The following is a 21308-nucleotide window of genomic DNA, read 5'->3' as shown; positions in this document are numbered from 1 at the left end:
TATTGGCTCCCCTTAACCCTTTGTGGAGGCCACTAATCCTTGTTAAACTACTGTTCCCATATACCTGAAAAATTAAAGGGTCCTGATTGACTACTGCCACCATAGTGTGCTAACATTTTAGAGGTATATGATTAGCTACTGACTCCCCTGTGGCCAGTGCTGAGGTAAGGGTTCCTTCAAAGGGCCACTTCACTTGTGTTAGCTACATACTGGGAGTCATGAGCCATCATCCCAGCCTGCAGAATGTAGCCCTTTCAACACCTCACACACTGACGTTCATTACATTAAACCATTGGTCTGTGTCTGACTGTCCGTGGCGCTGGACGGCCTATCTGATCTGCTAGGATAGATGGGAGGAACAAGCACATCCATCCTCACTGCTATTTTTACACCGGGCAGATCTCCTATTGATACAGGGCTATGTCAGTGCATAATTTATACATACTGTAGAGTACTCTGCCATGGTCCTGATTGATGCAGCTATGTATGCCAGCTATGTCTGCCATGGTGAATGATAATGATGATGATGATGATGATGATCGTTAACTTGATGGCTCAGTCTAAAGGCTGATGCTTCTTATGTCCAGCATACAGACAGTTAAAAGGTTGGGCAGTGCACTAGACTCTCCTCTGTCCTCAGCAGACGTTAGTGAACTAATCATCAAGCCTTTGACTAATTGAATTATTAGGTGTGCCAGTTTAGGGTTTAAACAAAAATGTGAAATGTCCGGGAGGCGAGGAGAGGGAAACCCTGCGCTAATGGACGGGTTGCACCTGATTCCTCTCAGCCCTGATGTCCTGCTGGCAGATTAATGTCTTTCCTCATTTTTGTTTTTGCTGTCTAATAGGCCACATGTTAAGTTCATTAGGAAAATGATTGGGCTTCTGTAATTGTAATTCTGGGGTATCATCAACTTCATTATTGAGTTTCGTAAACAAATATCTGTATCTGGCTGGAAATAGAACATCACAATTAGGGGCCATTGTCCTCCCTCCCTCCCTCCCTCCCTCCCTCCCTCCCTCCCTCCCTCCCTCCCTCCCTCCCTCCCTCCCTCCCTCCCTCCCTCCCTCCCTCTCTCTCTCCTCTCTCTCTCTCTCTCTCTCTCTCTCTCTCTCTCTCTCTCTCTCTCTCTCTCTCCTCTCTCTCCTCTCTCTCTCTCTCTCTCTCTCTATCCATCCATCTCTTCCCCTCGCTCCCTCTCTCCATCCCTCCCTCCCTCCCTCCCTCCCTCCCTCCCTCCCTCCCTCCCTCCCTCCCTCCCTCTCCATCTCCTGTCTCTTTCCCCTGTGCCCCCCTCTCTCTCACACTCTCTCCCTATCCCCCTCTCAATTTCAATTCAGCTTAAGGAAACATGTTTACATTGTCAAAGCAAGAAATGGATAAAAACAAAAGTGAAATAAACAATAAAAATGAACTCTCTCTCTCTCTCTCTCTCTCTCTCGCTCTCTCTCTCTCTCTCTCTCTCTCTCTCTCTCTCTCTCTCTCTCTCTCTCTCTCTATCCATCCATCCATCCATCTCTTCCCCTCGCTCCCTCTCTCCATCCCTCCCTCCATCTCTTCCCCTCTCTCTCTCTCCCTCCCTCCCTCCCTCCCTCCCTCCCTCCCTCCTCCTCCCTCCCTCCCTCCCTCCCTCCCCCTCCCTCCCTCCCTCCCTCCCTCCCTCCCTCCCTCCCTCCCTCCCTCCCTCTCCATCTCCTGTCTCTTTCCCCTGTGCCCCCTCTCTCTCACACTCTCTCCCTATCCCCCTCTCAATTTCAATTCAGCTTAAGGAAACATGTTTACATTGTCAAAGCAAGAAATGGATAATAAACAAAAGTGAAATAAACAATAAAAATGAACTCTCTCTCTCTCTCTCTCTCTCTCTCTCTCTCTCTCTCTCTCTCTCCCTCTCTCTCTCTCCCTCCCTCCCTCCCTCCCTCCCTCCCCTCCCTCCCTCCCTCCCTCCCTCCCTCCCTCCCTCCCTCCATCCCTCCCTCCCTCCCTCCCTCCCTCCCTCTCTCCCTCCCTCTCTCCATCCCTCCCTCCATCCCTCCATCTCTTTCCCTCCCTCCCTCCCTCCCTCCCTCCCTCCCTCCCACCCTCCCAAAAGTGAAATAAACAATAAAAAATGAACTCTCTCTCACTCTCTCCTCCTCCCTCACTCCCTCCCGCTCCCCTGTTTATGTGTTGATTTTAGCTGAGGCAGGTACAGTACACTGTGTGCAGTGCCTGTCATCTCTCCAGGGTGTAATCAGTATGTGAAACATGGAGGCATGTTGGTGGAACGTTAGGTAAACAGATGTAATTAGAATTGAATCAGGTCCAATTAAAAACAATAAAGAAGGAGTTGGGTGATGATTGTGAAAGAGTTAGGCAAGATAATGAAGGGTGTTTATTGGGCGATACAAGATAGGCGACATATCCTAGGTAGAGGTCGACCGATTATGATTTTTCAAAGCCGATACTGATTAATCGGCCGATTGTTTTATTTATTTATTTGTAATAATGACAATTACAACAATACTGAATGAACACTTATTTTAACTTAATATAATACATCAATAAAATCTATTTAGCCTCAATTAAATAATGAAACATGTTCAATTTGGTTTAAATAATGCAAAAACAAAGTCTTGGAGAAGAAAGTAAAAGTGCAGTATGTGCTATGTAAGAAAGCTAACTTTTCAGTTCCTTGCTCAGAACATGAGAACATATGAAAGCTGGTGGTTCCTTTTAACATGAGTCTTCAATATTCCCAGGTAAGAAGTTTTAGGTTGTAGTTATTATAGGAATTATTGGACTATTTCCCTCTATACCATTTGTATTTCATTAACCTTTGACTATTAGATGTTCTTATAGGCACTTTAGTATTGCCAGTGTAACAGTATATTTTCCGTCCCTCTCCTCGCTCCTCCCTGGGCTCGAACCAGCAACACAACGACAACAGCCACCATCGAAGCAGCGTTACCCATGCAGAGCAAGGGGAACAACTACTAGAAGGCTGAGAGCGAGTGACGTTTGAAACGCTATTAGCGCGCGCTAACTAGCTAGCCATTTCACTTCGGTTACACCAGCCTCATCTCGGGAGTTGATAGGCTTGAAGTCATAAACAGCGCAATGCTTGATGCACAACGAAGAGCTGCTGGCAAAATGCACAAAAGTGCTGTTTGAATGAATGTTTACACGCCTGCTTCTGCCTACCACCGCTCAGTCAGATACTTAGATACTTGTATGCTTGTATGCTCAGTCAGATTATATGCAACGCAGGACGCGCTAGATAATTTCTAGTAATATCATCAACCATGTGTAGTTAACTAGTGATTATGATTGATTGTTTTTTATAAGATAAGTTTAATGCTAGCTAGCAACTTACCTTGGCTTACTGCATTCTCGTGACAGGCAGTCTCCTTGTGGAGTGCTACGAGAGAGACGCAGGTCGTTGCGTTGGACTAGTTAACTGTAAGGTTGCAAGATTGTATCCCCCGAGCTGACAAGGTGAAAATCTGTCGTTCTGCCCCTGAACGAGGCAGTTAACCCACCGTTCCTAGGCCGTCATTGAAAATAAGAATGTGTTCTGAACTGACTTGCCTAGTTAAATAAAGGTATACATTTTCTATTTTTTTATTTTATAAATAAAAAATCGGCAAAATACCGATTTCCGATTGTTATGAAAACTTGAAATTGGCCCTAATTAATCGGCCATTCCGATTAACCGGTCGACCTCTAATCCTAGGGCATATCATTATCTCCATTCTCTTATTTTTGTCTTACCCCCCTTTTTCTCCCCAATTGGTAGTTACAGTCTTGTCCCATCGCTGCAACTCCCGTATGGACTCGGGAGAGCCGAAGGTCGAGGGCCATGCGTCCTCCGAAACACAACCCAGCCAAGCCACACTGCTTCTTGACACAATGCACGCTTAACCCTTGAAGCCAGCTGCACCAATGTGTCCGAGGAAATGCCTTACACCTGGTGACCGTGTCAGGATGCACTGGACCCGGCCCGCAACAGGAGTCGCTAGAGCGCAATGGGACAAGAACATCCCAGCCGGCCAAACCCTCCCCTAACCCGGACAACGCTGGGCCAATTGTGTGCCGGCTCATGGGTCTCCCGGTCATGGCCGGCTGCACCACATCCATGGTGTGTAGTAATGCAGCTAGCACTGCGATGTAGTGCCTGAAGCCGCTGCACCACTCGGGAGGCCTGAGTCCACACACTTTTATCTATTAATTGTCTGGTTTGTGTGTGTCTGCGTTCGTTCGTGTGTGTGTCTGCGTTCGTTCGTGTGTGTGTGTGTGGCTGTCAAAGTGTTAGTGCTCAAAATAATCTCTAGCTTTAACCTTCCCATTCACTATCAGGCCTATTTTCTCTCTTTCTCTTTCTCTTTCTCTTTCTCTTTCTCTTTCTCTTTCTCTTTCTCTTTCTCTTTCTCTTTCTCTTTCTCTTTCTCTTTCTCTCTCTCTCTCTCTCTCTCTCTCTCTCTCTCTCTCTCTCTCCCTTCTGTTTTCCTTTGTCATGCTGCGTCTCCCTCCTTCGCTCCACCCCTCCCGGAGAGAGAGCCATTCACGGTGACGTAGGACCTGTTTCATTAGTACCACCGAGACAGGCAGCAAGTAAAGACTACACCACCACTGTCTCTCACACACTGTCTCAAACACACATTGTCTCTGTCTGGGAGCAGTGTGTGTTTGTGTGTGTGTGTGTGTGTGTGTTTGTGTGTATGTGTTTGTGTGTGTGTGTGTGTGTGTGTGTGTGTGTATGTTGAGACTTGGCCGTTATTAAAGCTAAGCCCAGACAACAGTGACCAGCCCCAGGGGCAAGGGTCTGAACAAAGTTTTCCACTCAGGTCAGCTCTGAGCTACAAAAGTTTGGAGTCTGGAAATTGACATTTTCTAATAATATGTTTCTCTGGAGCTGTAGCAGTTGCTATGTACACTCTGTGTATCTCTGTCAACTGCGTAAACTGGGGAAGGAAGCCAGCTACTCCTGCTTGTACTTGTACTCTGTTTAGTTTGTGTCCACCATTGGCTCAGTGTTAACTGCTAGCAACATCTTGAGACAGTGCTACATTGTGTTGGTACTTAGGGCTGACCCTATGGAAAGCATTGGAGAAGCCTGGGGTGGCTGGGCCACTGGAAGGCAAAGTCTGGGGCATGACCACTTGTTTCCAGCACTCATACTAACAGCTCAAAGAACAAAGGAGAGAGAGGAGGAGAGGGAGTGAGAGAAAGAGGAAGAGAAGAAGTAAGAGAGTAAGAGAAAGAGGGGGTTTCAGAGGAAGAAAGAAAAAGAGAGAGGGAGTGAGAGAAAGAGGGAAGAAGCCAGAGCTGGCTATTCTTTGCAGCATGTTTCTCTTTCAGAATGGAAAGATCAGCAGTCAAATGTAGTCAAGTGCTTTCTTGTTTCCTTTGAACACTGTGGCGTGAGCATGTTACTTTCACACATTGAAGCTATTACATTGTCCAATGGCGAGACGGCTGAATTAGTTCCCAAATACCAGAGAAATAAGTTGCATGCTGGTCTCCTTGTTCCACTTACTGTGAAGCAGATGGAGATACAGCACTGCATGTTATACTATTGATCTCAGGTAGAATTTCCTCCTGCAATAAATGAGCCTTTTGATGATGTTGTCATTGTGCTTTTGAGGTTTTTATTCCCATCAAGTTTCTTCTGGTATTGATATTGAGTACTGATATTCGGGAAGAATGTCCTACAAACCTTTTGCATGTGTTGTTATCTTAATTCTATAGTATTCTTTACCATTTATTTTAGCTGCTAGCTAAGGAATGACGCCATAGGGGATAGCTGCCGTTTTACTCCGAACCTATTTTGCTATTTTGTGTGTTTTTTTCACGTTGTTTGTCACTTATTTTGTACTTAATGTTTCTGCCACCGTCTCTTATGACTGAAAATAACTTCTGGATATCAGAACAGCGATTTCTCACCTCGAACTGGACAAATATTTTTTGTTTAATTAGTCAGACGCAAAGGATTTACTGCTGATACCAGACCAGGCTCAAATCCCTGTCATTCACATGAAGAGACGCCAATACAGGGGACGCAGATCCGGGTGCCTTGTGAGAATTTGTCGGCGAGTGGGTAACCCGCCTCTACCATCCGTCCTATTGGCAAACGTGCAATCATTGGAAAATAAACTGGATGAGCTCCGTTCAAGACTATCCTACCAACAGGACATTAACAACTGTATTATCTTATGTTTCACTGAGTTGTGACTGAACGATGACATGGATAATATACAGTTTGCTGGGTTTTCTGTGCATTGGCAAGGCAGAACAGCTACCTCCGAGAAGACAAGAGGTGGTGGTCTATGTCTATTTGTCAATAACAGCTGGTGCGCAGAATCGAATATTAAAGAAGTCTTGAGGTTTTGGTCACCTGAGGTAGACTATCTCATGATAAGCTGTAGACTACACTATTTACCAAGAGTTTTCATCTATATTTTTCGTAGCTGCCTATTTACCATCACAAACCAATGTTGGCGCATTCAATGATCTGTATAATGCCATAATGCTCATCCAGAAAATGTTCCTAGTGGCCGGGGACTTTAATGCAGGAAAACTTAAATCAGTTTTACCTCATTTCTACCAGCATGTCATGTGCAACCAGAGGAAAAAAACTCTAGACCACCTTTACGCCACATACAGAGATGCCTACAAAGCTCTCCCTCACCCTCCATTTGGCAAATCTGACCATAATTGTATCCTCCTAATTCATGCTTATAAGCAAAAACTAAAGCAGGAAGCACCAGTGACTCTCTCAATATGGAAGTGGTCAGATGTCGCAGATGTCAGCACAGACTAGAATGTGTTCCAGGATTAATCCTGGGGCATTGAGGAGTGTACCACATGAGTCACTGGCTTCATCAATAAGTGCATCGATGACATCATCCCCATTGTAACCATATGTACAGACCCCAACCAGAAGCCATGGATTACAGGCAACATTCGCACTGAGCTAAAGGGTAGAACTGCCGCTTTCAAGGAGTGGGACTCTAACCCAGATGCTTATAAGAAATCCCGCTATGCCCTCCGACGAACCATCAAACAGGCAAAGCGTTAATACAAGATTAAGATTGAATAATACTACTCCGGCTCAGACGCTCGTCAGATGTGGCAGGGCTTGCAAACTATTACGAACTACAAAGGGAAGCCTAGATGCGAGTTGCCCAGTGACACGAACCTACCAGACGAGCTAAATTACTTCTATGTGCACCTTCAGGGGAAGAAACGCTGAAGCATGCATGAGAGCACCAGCTGTTCCGGACGACTGTGTGATCGCGCTCTCCGTAAACGATGTGAGTAAGACCTTTTTACAGGTCAACATTCACAAAGCCGCAGGGCCATATGGATTACCAGGACTTGTACTCTGAGCATGCGCTGACCAACTGGCAAGTGTCTTCACTGACATTTTCAACCTGTCCCTGGCCGAGTCTGTAATACCTACATGTTTCAAGCAGACCACCATAGTCCCTGTGCCCAAGAACACCAAGGCGACCTGCCTAAATGACTACCGACAAGTAGCACTCACGTCTGTAGCCATGAAGTCCTTTGAACGGCTGGTCATGGCTCACATCAACACCATCATCCAAGAACCCTAGACCCACACCAATTCAAAACACCAGATCCACAGATGATGGAATCTCTATTGCTATACACATTGCCCTTTCCCACCTGGACAAAAGGAACACCTACACGAGAATGCTGTTCATTGACTACAGCTCAGAGTTCAGCTCAGAGACCATAGTGCCCTCAAAGCTCATCACTAAGCTAAAGACCAGGGGACTAAACACCTCCCTCTGCAACTGGATCTTGGACTTCCTGATGGGCCACCCTCAGGTGGTAAGGGTAGGCAACAACACATCTGCCACGCTGATCCTAAACAGGGCATCTCAGGGGTGTGTTCTTAGTCCCCTAAGGTACTACCTGTTCACCTATGACTGCGTGGCCAAGCACAACTCCAACACTATCATTAAGTTTGCAGACGACACAACAGTGGTAGGCCTGATCACCAACCATGATGAGACAGCCTAGAGGGAAGAGGTCAGAGACCTGGCAGTGTGGTGCCAGGACAACAACCTCTCCCTCAACGTGATCAAGACTAAGGAGATGATCGTGGGCTACAGGAAAAGAAGGGCCGAGCACGCCCCCATTCTCATTGACTGGACTGTAGTGGAGCAGGTTGAGAGCTTCAAGTTCCTTGGTGTCCACATCACCAACAAACTATCATGGTTGAAACACACCAAGACACCAAAAATATTTATCATGGGTCCTCAGATCCTCAAAAAGTTATACAGCTGCATCATCGAGAGCAGGAAGGAAGCTTGGCCCCAGTAATGCACTGGGCCACCCTAGTCATAGACTTGCTACCGCACGGCAGATTCTACCCCCGAGCCATAAGATTGCTGAGCAGCTAATGAAATGGCTACCCGGACTATTTGCATTGACCAAAATTCCCCCTTTTTATTAATGCTCCTGCGACTCTCTGTTTATTATCTATGCATAGTCACTTTACCCCTACCTACATGTACATATTACCTCAATCACCTCGACAAACCTGTACCAAATCAAATCAAATCAAAATCAAATTTATTTATATAGCCCTTCGTACATCAGCTGATATCTCAAAGTGCTGTACAGAAACCCAGCCTAAAACCCCAAACGGCAAGCAATGCAGGTGTAGAAGCACGGTGGCTCGGAAAAACTCCCTAGAAAGGCCAAAACCTAGGAAGAAACCTAGAGAGGAACCAGGCTATGTGGGGTGGCCAGTCCTCTTCTGGCTGTGCCGAGTGGAGATTATAACAGAACATGGCCAAGATGTTCAAATGTTCATAAATTACCAGCATGGTCGAATAATAATAAGGCAGAACAGTTTAAACTGGAGCAGCAGCACGGTCAGGTGGACTGGGGACAGCAAGGAGTCATCATGTCAGGTATTCCTGGGGCATGGTCCTAGGGCTCAGGTCCTCCGAGAGAGAGAGAGAAAGAAAGAGAGAATTAGAGAGAGCATATGTGGGGTGGCCAGTCCTCTTCTGGCTGTGCCGGGTGGAGATTATAACAGAACGTGGCCAAGATGTTCAAATGTTCATAAATGACCAGCATGGTCGAATAATAATAAGGCAGAACAGTTGAAACTACCCCTGCACAACGACTCGGTACCGGTACCCCCTGTATATATAGCCCTGTTATTGATATTTTATTGTGTTACTTTTTCTCCGTTAGTTTATTTAGTAAATATTTTCTTAACTCAAATGTTTCTATTTAAAAAAAAGATAACCTTTATTTAACCAGGAAAGCTGCGACCTGGACAAGATAAAGCAAAGCAGTGCCACAAAAACAACAACACAGAGTTACACATGGAATAAACAAGCGTAGAACTGCCGATAACAGTCGATAACACAATAGAAAAAAAAAATCTATATACAGTGTGTGCAAATGGCGTGAGTAGGAGGTAAGGCAATAAATAGGCCATAGTAGTGAAGTAATTAGAATTTGGAGTGGTAGATGAGCAGATGGAGATGTGCAAGTAGAAATACTGGTGTGCAAAAGAGCAGAGAAGTAAATAAAAACAATATGGGGATGAGGTAGATTGGGTGGGCTATTTACAGATGGGCTATGTACAGCTGCAGCGATCGGTTAGCTGCTCAGATAGCTGATGTTTAAAGTTAGTGAGGGAAATATAAGTATAAACAGTTGGAGTATAACCAACTGCAATAAACGAGTGTGGTCTCTCCAGTCCACATTAAGGCTTGGACCACACTGACTTGACACACGAGAGGGGAAAACAGAGGCTGGGAATGAAATCCAGTGTTCGATAACTGTCTTCATAACTCTGTCAAGAGAATGTTACTAATTACAAACCTGTGTGTCTCGTCTCTCACATCAACCTCTGAATCCCCACTCTGTCTCCTCTTGATAAATGAACACCTCTTAATGTGTGATCATTCTCAGCCCCCGGACTCCCCTGGGGGCCTCTCAACAACCACCTCAGCTGGTCACTGAGCATCTGATTGTGAGTCATTATCGGGCCTCTCGGCTACTACATACACTCTCCACAGACCTCTTCTCCCAAAGAGAGAGAGAGAGAGATGGGGAGAGAGAGAAAGAGAGAGAGAGATGGGAGAGAGAGAGATGGGGAGAGAGATGTGGGAGAGAGAGAGATATGGGGAGAGAGAGAGAGAGTTTATTGCAGTCTGTTATACTCCAACTGTTTAAAGATAAATAAAATCAAACTTTATTTGTCATGAGAGAGAGAGAGCCCCACAACCTCACTGGACACCCACTACTTCAGTTGGCTGGATATGTTGGAGATCTAGTCTTTAGTCTAAGAGCCAGACAGCCTTTCTCTCCTTCTAGGAGTATGAGTAGGGTTTGGGGGTTTTCCTGACCACATGACTGGAGTAGTAAGTCTGAGCCAAAGTTATATACATGGACTATAAATAGGCCTGGCCCAACCAGCTGCTGCAGTCTAGGGGAATGACATTTCTCCCATCTACCTCCCACCCTAGAATCTCAGTGAAATAGGGTGAGATGTGATGCAGCATCGATCCTGTGTACTTCATTTTGCCTCTGCATCCTCTGTATGTGACATGATGCCTTATTATAATGTTCTTTGTTGTGTTTGATGTGTTCCAGGAAGCAGGAACTGCTGACCATCTCCACCGTGCCCTTGGGAGATTGCCCCCCCTCGCCCCCCCGCACCGCCCCGCCCACCATGAAGGTAGGACACGTTGCACCTTGTGCCCGTCTCACTCATCGTACTATTTGCACACTACCAAGCCAAGCTGGCCTGGTTACCCATCCACCATAGTAGCTTGAACCCTGCTTGATAGGATAGTGTGGAAAGTAAATACCCAAGTGAGCATGGTATTGTTTGGCTTTGTGCAACAGTGTGAAAAACTGAAAATGGTGTCAGTGCACTGAACCTGCCTGTACCTGGCCAATCAGAACACCTCTGAGAGGAACCACGGTAGCATTTACATGTATTCTATTAGTGTTGCAATCATCACAGGAATAAGGCAGCTTAGTCAGTGGCAGACAGAATGTCACACTGACTGGGCCCGGGAGCAGACTCCTCTGTGTCCCAAATGGCATCCTATTCCCTATATAGTCCACTACTTTTGACCAGAGCCTTGCCAAAAGTAGTGCACTATAAAAGGAATAGTGTGTATGATGCATAGCGAGTCAGCTCTGTGTGGCCTGGATGGGCTTCGTTCAACTGTTCATAGAGGGTAACTCTTTAGAGGTCATTCTGAAGTGTAGAGAGAGGCAGAGAGAGCTGCCAGATTCAATAAGATCCAACACTTGTCTTTCTGTGGACTATTTTAATGTAAGGGTTTATTTCTATACAGTATATATATCTGGTTAGACTGTAAACTCTCCTTCCAGACTCACATTAAGCATCTCCAATCCAAAATTACATCTAGAGACGGCTTCCTATTTCGCAACAAAGCATCATTCACTCATGCTGCCTAACATACCCTCGTAAAACTGACTATCCTACCGATCCTTGACTTAAGCGATGTCATTTACAAAATAGCCTCCAACACTCTCTTCAGCAAATTGGATGTAGTCTATCACAGTGCCATCCGTTTTGTCACCAAAGCCCCATATACCGCCCACCACTGCGACCTGTATGCTCTAGTCGGCTGGCCCTCTCTACCTATTCGCCGCCAGACCCACTGGCTCCAGGTCATTTATAAGTCTTTGATAGGTAAAGCCCCGCCTTATCTCAGCTCACAGGTCACAATAGCAGCACCCACCCATAGCATGCGCTCCAGCAGGTATATTTCACCGGTCATCCCCAAACCAACTCCTCTTTGGCTGCCTTTCCTTCTAGTTCTCTGCTGCCAATGACTGGAATGAATTGCAAAAATCACCTAAGCTGGAGTCTTATATCTCCCTCACTAACTGTAAGCGTCAGCTGTCAGAGCAGCTTACCAGTCATTGCACCTGTACACAGCCCATCTGTATATAGCCCACCCAACTACCTCATCCCCATATTGTTATTTATTTTTTGCTCTTTTGCACCCCAGTATCTCTACTTGCACATTCATCTTTTGCATATCTATCACTCCAGGGTTAATGCTAAATTGTAATTATTTCGCCACTATGGCCTATTTATTGCCTTACCTCCCTAATCTTACTACATTTGCACACACTGTATATAGATTTTTCTGTTGTGCTATTGACTGTATGTTTGTTTATCCCATGTGTAACTCTGTGTTGTTTGTGTCGCACTGCTTGGCCAAGTCGCAGTTGTAAATGAGAACTTGTTCTCAACTGGCCTAACTGGTTAAAAAAAGGTTAAATAAATAAATAAAACAAACAAATATACAGTGCATTCAGAAAGTATTCAGACCCCTTCCCCTTTTCCACATTTTGTTACATAACAACCCTTGTTCTAAAATTGATTAAATCGTTTTTTTCCACTCATCAATCAACACACAATACCCGCATAATGACAAACCAAAAACATGACAGAGGTCAAACGTTTTCTGTAAGTCTTCACAAGGTTTTCACACACTGTTGCTAGCCAGTCTCCAGATCTCAACCCCATAGAAAATCTTTGGAGGGAGTTGAAAGTCCATGTTGCCCAGCAACAGCCCCAAAACATCACTGCTCTAGAGGAGATCTGCATGGAGGAATGGGCCAAAATACCAGCAACAGTGTGTGAAAACCTTGTGAAGACTTACAGAAAACATTTGACCTCTGTCATTGCCAACAAAGGGTATATAACAAACTATTGAGATAAACTTTTGTTATTGACCAAATACTTATTTTCCACCATAATTTGCAAATAAATTCATTAAAAATCCTACAATGTGATTTTCTGGATTCTTTTTCTTCTCATTTTGTCTGTCATAGTTGAAGTGTACCTATGATGAAAATTGCAGGCCTCATCTTTTTAAGTCGGAGAACTTGCACAATTGGTGGCTGACTAAATACGTTTTTGCCCCACTGTATATAGGGAGAGAGAGTATACTGTCTGACAACAAGTATCTGAAGTGAAAAGCTAAAGAATCTGTGCGCTCTCTGATTGTAATAAGTCTTTTGACATGTATTCTTCCCCAAAATGAGGAATAGACTGCTCTTAAAGGTTGATTTGAATAAACGATAAAAGAGAAATGGATGGTTTTCTGTGAAGGATGCTGTGTAGTATCACCTCGAAACAGACTGGCCCCCCTTTTCTAGTCTGCAAGGAGGAGGGTGAGAGATAAACAAGGAAGTGGGAGAGAAGAGGAAAGAGAGAGTGAAGAAAATGTAGCATACAGAGACATAGAAAGAGAGAAAGAAAGAAAGAAAGAGTGAAGAGGAGGAGGGGGAATCCGTATGGCACAGAGATGGGGAGCTCAACAATGATCTTTTTTGTTGATGTGGTATTTTTTATATTTTTTTATTAAATTAGGCAAGTCAGTTAAGAACAAATTCTTATTTACAATGACAGCCTACCGCAATATCCTATAGTGTACAAATAGTATGAGGCTGTTACTATGCATACTACCTCTTCCATTACTTGTAATTGTTTCTTTGTTATTGATTATTGTACTGCACTATTGAGGGAGCTAGCATACTAGCATTTAGCTGCACATTTTAAACCTGCTGTAAACTGTGTACTGTACGTAACAAATAAAATAGGATTTGATTTGGGATGATTCATAATCAATCAATTGACCAGTCATTTACACACAGGATGATGGTATTGACTGGGTATTTAAAGAGCAACTAAAAGGAAAGAAACAAATTCCCTGATAGAAAACGGCATATGTGGAACATTTAATCAGGTCCAAAATTGACTACAAAGTGTAAATGGGATAATTTTGTTCAGAAAATCAGTCTCGTCCGAACCTGAGTTTTGCAAGTGAGTTGTCATGACTTATTTGAGGGTTGGGTCTTGATTTTGACAATGGTCACTTGTCCATTGACACGAGATACACATCTGTGGTGATTGCGCTCTATTCTATCCCATTGCAGAACACTCATACAGGACAGAGACAGACCTGCCCATCAGAGCAGCGGATCTGACTTTGTTCACACAAGACAGCACGTTGTGCAGAAATTGAAAATCTTCCATAGTCTGAAAGAATCTATGTTGAGGAAGTAATATGGTCTTTGTTCCTATGGTGTCTCATGGGGGACAAACATCAGTAACTGCCACATCGAACCACACCCCCAAGACTGAAGTGTAGTTTTTCTTCATGAGCAACAGAGAAACACATGCGGAGTCTCTGCGCTCAGACACTCTTTAACGGTCCAGTACACGTAGCTTCTGTAGGCCGACCCGACACATTCAAATGTCAAAACAAATCAAATCAAATCAAATCAAATGTATTTATATAGCCCTTCGTACATCAGCTGATATCTCAAAGTGCTGTACAGAAACCCAGCCTAAAACCCCAAACAGCAAGCAATGCAGGTGTAGAAGCACGGTGGCTAGGAAAAACTCCCTAGAAAGGCCAATACCTAGGAAGAAACCTAGAGAGGAACCAGGCTATGTGGGGTGGCCAGTCCTCTTCTGGCTGTGCCGGGTGGAGATTATAACAGAACATGGCCAAGATGTTCAAATGTTCATAAATGACCAGCATGGTCGAATAATAATAAGGCAGAACAGTTGAAACTGGAGCAGCAGCACAGTCAGGTGGAAGTTGAAACTGGAGCAGCAGCATGGCCAGGTGGACTGGGGACAGCAAGGATTCATCATGTCAGGTAGTCCTGGGGCATGGTCCTAGGGCTCAGGTCAGTTGAAACTGGAACAGCAGCATGGCCAGGTGGACTGGGGACAGCAAGGAGTCATCATGTCAGGTAGTCCTGGGGCATGGTCCTAGGGCTCAGGTCCTCCGAGAGAGAGAAAGAAAGAGAGAAGGAGAGAATTAGAGAACGCACACTTAGATTCACACAGGACACCGAATAGGACAGGAGAAGTACTCCAGATATAACAAACTGACCCCAGCCCCCCGACACATAAACTACTGCAGCATAAATACTGGAGGCTGAGACAGGAGGGGTCAGGAGACACTGTGGCCCCGTCCGAGGACACCCCCGGACAGGGCCAAACAGGAAGGATATATAAATGTGAGTTATAGATCTGTCATTCTCATTGAAAGCCAATTTGATAAGCAGTGGATCTATTCTATGTGCTCCATTTCTATGCTTGCCAATTCAGTGACCTCATCTGGTTGTAATGACATCATCTGCACCAAATTCAGCCCGCTTGGGTTGTGCTACTCACTGGTTGTAGCTGGTGTGGCATAGCATGTTTGCTGTTGTTCCAGACCTACCTACAATCCTGCCAGGCTGACACCTCTCTGATAGAGTCCTTCGCGTGTGTGTGCTCACACGCGCATGTTGCTATATAATGAATCATTTTGATAAGGAACCACTCCCAAGTCTCAAGCCTTACTCATTCTAAGACAAAACTAAAGTGTGTAAATAGTTTATTGAAAACGTTTCCGTAGTTCCTTGTCGTGAACCAGAGGCAGAGGTTCAAATTAGAAGAGTGAATGAGGATGAAAGTAAATGTGGGTAGACACACAGGCAGGACCTGTTCCACTTAGTCAGTGAACAACAGGACATGACACTCCTGTTTGGGGCTTTGAATTAAATAAGAGAAAGCTGAACGTAGCAGAGAGCACTAATTCTCCAAGGACAAAGTGAAGGACGAGGGAGGATTTTGTTGTTGTTGAAGAAAGTCTTGTTTGAGGCAGATATAAAGGAAATGAAGGAGGTGAAGACCAGGTCATGAAACAAGAGGAAGAGAGAGAGAGGAAACAGTTTTTTCCGTTTTTCTCGTCTGACTGAGGAGCTAGAATGTGTATTGCCGTGTTGTGCTACAGGAGGACTGACAGCGCATTCCAATATCGTGTGACTGCTTCATTTGTAAATACCTGACAACTGGTACATTTGCTTGAGAGAAACATCTGCACAGGCAGAAACAGTGTGAATGAAAGAAAGTTTGCAATGAGAAAATGTGTTTATGCATGTGTCTATGCTGTTGACGGTAAGAGACCAGGGACACACTGCACTGTTGGAGCTAGAAACACAAACATTTCGCTGCACCTGTGATAACATCTGCAGATAGTAAGACCAAGTTTGACAGGTTTTACATTTAAGTGTATTCAATGGTACGTCAATTAATATACGCCAGTGTTTTACCCAAAAGGCTCAGACATTTCTGTTTCCGTGTCTCACTGTGCGCCATGGCCCCTGTGGACCTGCTCTCACTTGGGGCCAAAGCCAGGACACCGATACTTTTCAGCTGCATTTACATAACAAAGGCTAACTTGGGAAATGTAACATCTTCTTCATTAAGCACGTGTTTTGATTATGCAGAGGTGGTTGATTCTGCTCTTCACAAGGCCTCACTGTCAGCCCTAGATATGGAAAAACAATTTCCCTAGCATTACATCAGGGTGGGTATTACACACTAGTGGAATGCTGGTGTTACACTCGAAAAGCAGCACTAGTGCTGTGAGTGAATATGGGTTACGGGCTGTGTGCCCAGAGACCGTGGTGTTTGAATCCTCCCAGTGCCAGTCCTTCCCTCTAATCTTGGTGTGGACAGCGGGGGTGCAGCAGGTTGCCCTGGGAGATAAGAGAGAGAGAGAGGTGAGAGAGAGAAAGAGAGAGAGAGGTGAGAGAGAGAGGTGAGAGAGAGAGATAGATAGAGAGAGAGAGAGCAGCACAGACAGACCGATAGAGTGGTATTTCACATCTAGACTCTGTGGTGAGCCAGCCTTGGAGGCAGGGGAAGACAGACCGATCTTTTACACCTCGGTTCTCAGCCTGTCCGCGCTCCGCTCGCGTCACGGTTCCTCTCTGATTGGCGTCCGATTGATAGACCTCCGTCTGGCTCCTAGGAGGCCCACCACAGCCCCCAGTGGCCCTCAGCAGTTCTCTCACCCCAGACGGGGGGACGACGATGAATCACCAAGGTTACAGTGCCCATCTGTAGGGCTGCGTGAGCCTGCCTCTCTGTGTTGACTCTGTGGGACTAGCTACGTGGGTTTGGGACACTGTGGCAGGTTAATGAATAACTCAACGATAACTCCCACTGTACTCACAGCTGTGGGATTAGCGTGTTCACCTGAGCTCAGGTGGACCCCGGGAAAGTAAAGAGATGTTTTGAAATGGATCCTTTTCCTGGTTTACAGAGTGCCAGGTTGTATATCTCAAGGTAAGACCATGGGTCTTCTAGGTCTTGGTGTGTTTCGTGGTAATGCTGGTGGTGTTCGACTATGATATAACATGTCGCTGTACTGCCGTGGGCTTAATGGCTGCGTTGACAAGGGGTTATCAGTACCTGTGTAGATAGGCCAGCACTAATGTCAGAGTGACTCCTTGAAGCTCACACCTTTCAAAGCATTTGTGTTTAGCTTTGTCATTAGTGTCTGTATAAAATGCCATGAAAAGTACATTTAAATGCCATTAGGCTCACTGCATGAAAAGATGCACTTACCCACTGCCTGGTGTATTTCTGGTTCGGTCGTGCCTTGACTGCCTTAGTCTGCGTGCTCTACTTGCCAACCTTGAAACCTGAAACCTGTGATTCAAACAATGTCGTTGATTGTGTTCCTCATCAAATTGTGTGTGCCGAATACAACAGGTGTAGACCTTACAGTGAAATGCTTACCTACAAGCCCTTAACCAACAATACAGTTTTAAGAAGAAAATAAAATAAAATATATATATATAACAAATAATTAAGGAGCAACAATAAAATAACAGTAGCGAGGCTATATACAAGCGGTACCGGTACAGAGTCAAGGTAATTGAGGTAATATGTACATGTAGGTAGAGGTATAGTGACTAGGCATAGATAATAAACAGAGGAGCAGCAGCGTAAAAATGGGGGGTGGGGTGGGGACAATGTAAATAGTCCGGGTAGCCATTTGATGAACTGTTCAGGAGTCTAATGGTTTGGGGGTAGAAACTGTTAAGAAGCCTTTATGACCTAGACTTGGCGCTCCGGTACCCCTTGTAGCAGAGAGAACAGTCTATGACTAGGGTGGCTGGAGTCCTTGACAATTTTTAGGGCTGCTTGGTATAGAAGTCTTGGATGCCAGGAAGCTAGGCCCCAGTGATGTACTGGGGCATACGCACTACCCTCTGTGGCGCCTTGCGGTCAGAGGCCGAGCAGTTGCCATACCAGGCGGTGATGCAACCATGCTCTCGATGGTGCAGCTGTATAACTTTTTGAGGATCTGAGAAACCATGCCAAATCGTTTCAGTCTCCCGAGGGGGAACTCTTCACGACCGTCTTGGTGTGTTTCAACCATGATAGTTTGTTGGTGATGTGGACACCAAGGAACTTGAAGCTTACAACTTGCTCCACTACAGCCCCGTCGATGAGAATGGAGGCGTGCTCGGTCCTCCTTTTCCTGTAGTCCTCATTCTTTGTGTCTTTAGCATATTTCCTGAGTATGACTATTGACTGTCACATAGTGAACTATGTGTTTGTTGATTGACTGGCATTCATTATGAAGACACAAAAAGGCCGGGACAACACTGTATAAAACAATGTTTTAATGCAAGACGGATCTTTGTCAGGTCAAAAACTGTCACGGCCTTTTTGTTTCTTTGTAGAGTTTGTCGTCCATCACCTATTCAAGTGAAAATCAATGACATTTTTAAAGCTCTTATTCTGTTCTCTCTTATCCAAATAATGTTGTTGACTCTTCCTTTACTTATTTATAATATTTATAATGACTGGTATTTTCCCACACCATTGTGTTGTTTGGGAATAGGGAAACACAGAAAAGCTTCTCATTTTTTATTTAACCTTTATTTAACTAGGCAAGTCAGTTAAGAACAAATTCTTATTTACAATGACGGCCTACCCCGGCCAAACCCGGACGACGCTAGGCCAATTGTGCGCCGCCCTATGGGACTCCCAAACACGGCTGGATGTGATACAGCCTGGATTCGAACCAGGGACTGTAGTGATGCCTCTTGCACTGAGATGCAGTGCCTTAGACCGCTGCGCCACTCAGAAGTCCCTGCAATCCCTGTTAATCTCTTATTATCATAGGGCCTACTTTAAAAAACATGTTTGGAAGGAAATATATTGTAATTAATAGTAGGCCATCATATTTTTGTAGAAATCTTGGACAGCTACTCATAATGGGATCATGTGTTAATGACAAGCTTACTTCCTGATCCCCACTCTCATTCAGCTGAGAGTGGTTCCCGAATTGACATTAGTTAATTGAATTGTTTGATGATTTTTACAATAATGACAATGCACTACATGTACTACCAATATTTAGTTGTCTGTACTTGTTGTCCCATTGTTGTCAGTAATATTTTGACCCAGAACTTTAGTTTAGTTTCATACAAGCACAACAGCAGTCCATTCTTTTCCTGGAGTGACTGTTTTGAGGAAGTGGAGTGGGCTTGGTTATCTGTGTTTGGATAACATTCTGCACATATGGGTGTGAGAGGGTGTAGGACTGTCCTTCCTTATCTGCTCTGCCTCAGCTCATTGAGCTTTTATTGGGAACCAGGGTGGAAATGCTGCTAGCTAGAGATGATCATGGTGTGACAATTGTAGCTACTGGGTTTGAGAGGTTTCAGGCCATGTTCAAGGCTGCGTTGCAGACTGCCCAGTCAGCCATCAGATTGCTATATCACATGATGTGGTTAGCTCTTGTACTGTACATCTCAATGTAGTCAGCCTGGAACGCAGCCTCAGTGACCAGATCTCCCTCCATTTCCATAGAAAATACCCAGAAACCCATTGGTCACACCTAAACCATCTCACACTGTGGACATCACAACGCCACACCTCAACCTATAGCAAATTTAACCCTAAATGAAATTATCCACCATGAATGAATTTTGTTCTTATTTCGGAAATACAATTCACTCCACTTATAGTGATCAGATTGGACAATTTGATACGTTATCACAACATTCACTATAATTGTATGCCGTTGTAGTAAAATAATCACCTCTGTTTGTCTGTTGGTTTCAGTCTGCCGAGTTCTTCGACATGCTGGAAAGGATGCAGGTGAGACTCCTCTTTCTCCTCTCTTCTTCCTTCTCTCTCTCCTTCCTTCTCTTCTCTCTAAGTTCCCACTGCTGTTGGCATGGAACGTGGTGATGAAAGCGCGACACGTTCATCACTTCCTGAGATTTTATTCAAGGGTCCTCTCCAACGAGCAGAAGGGTCCCGTTATTTGTTTATTTATTTCACCTTTATTTAACCAGGTAGGCCAGTTGAGAACAAGTTCTCATTTACAACTGCGACCTGGCCAAGATAAAGCAAAGCAGTGCGACAAAACAACAGCACAGAGTTACACATAAACAAACGCACAGTCAATAACACAATAGAAAAATATATGTACAGTGTGTGGAAATGCAGAAGAGTAGGGAGGTAAAGGCAATAAATTGGCCACGGAGGCGAAATAATTACAATTTAGCATTACATTTTGTTAAATTATCGCGCCCAGGCTCGGCCGCGACCGGGAGGTCCGTGGAGCGACCCACAATTGGCCTAGCGTCGTCCGGGTTAGGGAGGGTTTGGCCGGTAGGGATATCCTTGTCTCATCGCGCACCAGCGACTCCTGTGGCGGGCCGGGCGCAGTGCGTGCTAACCGAGGTTGCCAGGTGCACAGTGTTTCCTCCGACACATTTGTGTGGCTGGCTTCCGGGTTGGATGCGCGCTGTGTTAAGAAGCAGTGCGGCTTGGTTGGGTTGTGTATCGGAGGACGCATGACTTTCGACCTTCGTCTCTCCCGAGCCCGTACGGGAGTTGTAGCGATGAGACAAGATAGTGGCTACTAACAATTGGATACCATGAAATTGGGGAGAAAAAGGGGGTAAAAGAAAAAAAGAAAACAAATAATTTAGTTAAATTATTAAGCCACGGAAGTTTGGTTTGGAAGCGCGGCCGCCCTTGTTTTTGAGGAACCGGGACGACCGGGTCCAATCTCTGGTCCTGATTGAGTAATGAGCCGAACCGGACCATAGTTAAAGAGCTCCCTCTAAAAAGCCATTGACTTCTCTGTCCTGTTCTGCTGCACTGTGTCTGTGGGGTTCTGGGATCTTCTGTGGGAATGGGGTTTTAGGCGGGATGGGGGCAGGAAGAAGGTGGTGGCGGTGGCAGCTCTGCAATGCCCATTTGGGGACAGTGGGAGAGCTTTTGAAAGAGGGGGAGCGAGCGAAGGAGGACAGGAGATTGATAACACCTGATGACAAGTGCGCGAGGAGGAGTCAGGACAGAGGCCACACTGGCCTGCTGCCACCTCTGAGCCGGTCCTTACCAGACCCCTCTCTGTCCCAACAGTCCCTTACAGAGCACAGAGCCACATCG

The 21308-nt window shown here is 45.2% G+C and overlaps 1 protein-coding gene across 8 annotated transcripts in view; it reads left to right on the top strand.

The window, feature by feature from the left end:
- The window catches only part of LOC109908962 (rap1 GTPase-activating protein 2-like), a 103812-nt gene that overhangs the window by 57642 nt on the left and 24862 nt on the right, over window positions 1-21308 (top strand). For 5 of the 8 annotated variants that reach the window (XM_031795999.1, XM_020507780.2, XM_031795998.1 and 2 more), the window contains 2 exons: window positions 10631-10715; window positions 19968-20003. In XM_031795999.1, coding sequence (XP_031651859.1) covers window positions 10631-10715; window positions 19968-20003 — 121 coding nt within the window. Of the gene's footprint in view, window positions 1-10630; window positions 10716-16343; window positions 17169-19967; window positions 20004-21308 lie in introns of those variants that run through there. The other 3 variants (XM_031796001.1, XM_031796000.1, XM_020507782.2) reach the window with 3 other exon arrangements.

Source organism: Oncorhynchus kisutch, linkage group LG18, assembly GCF_002021735.2.
Source record: "Oncorhynchus kisutch isolate 150728-3 linkage group LG18, Okis_V2, whole genome shotgun sequence".
Lineage (NCBI taxonomy): Eukaryota > Metazoa > Chordata > Actinopteri > Salmoniformes > Salmonidae > Oncorhynchus > Oncorhynchus kisutch.
Note: the sequence above shows the minus strand (reverse complement) of the source record. Positions and strands in the feature narration are given on the sequence as shown.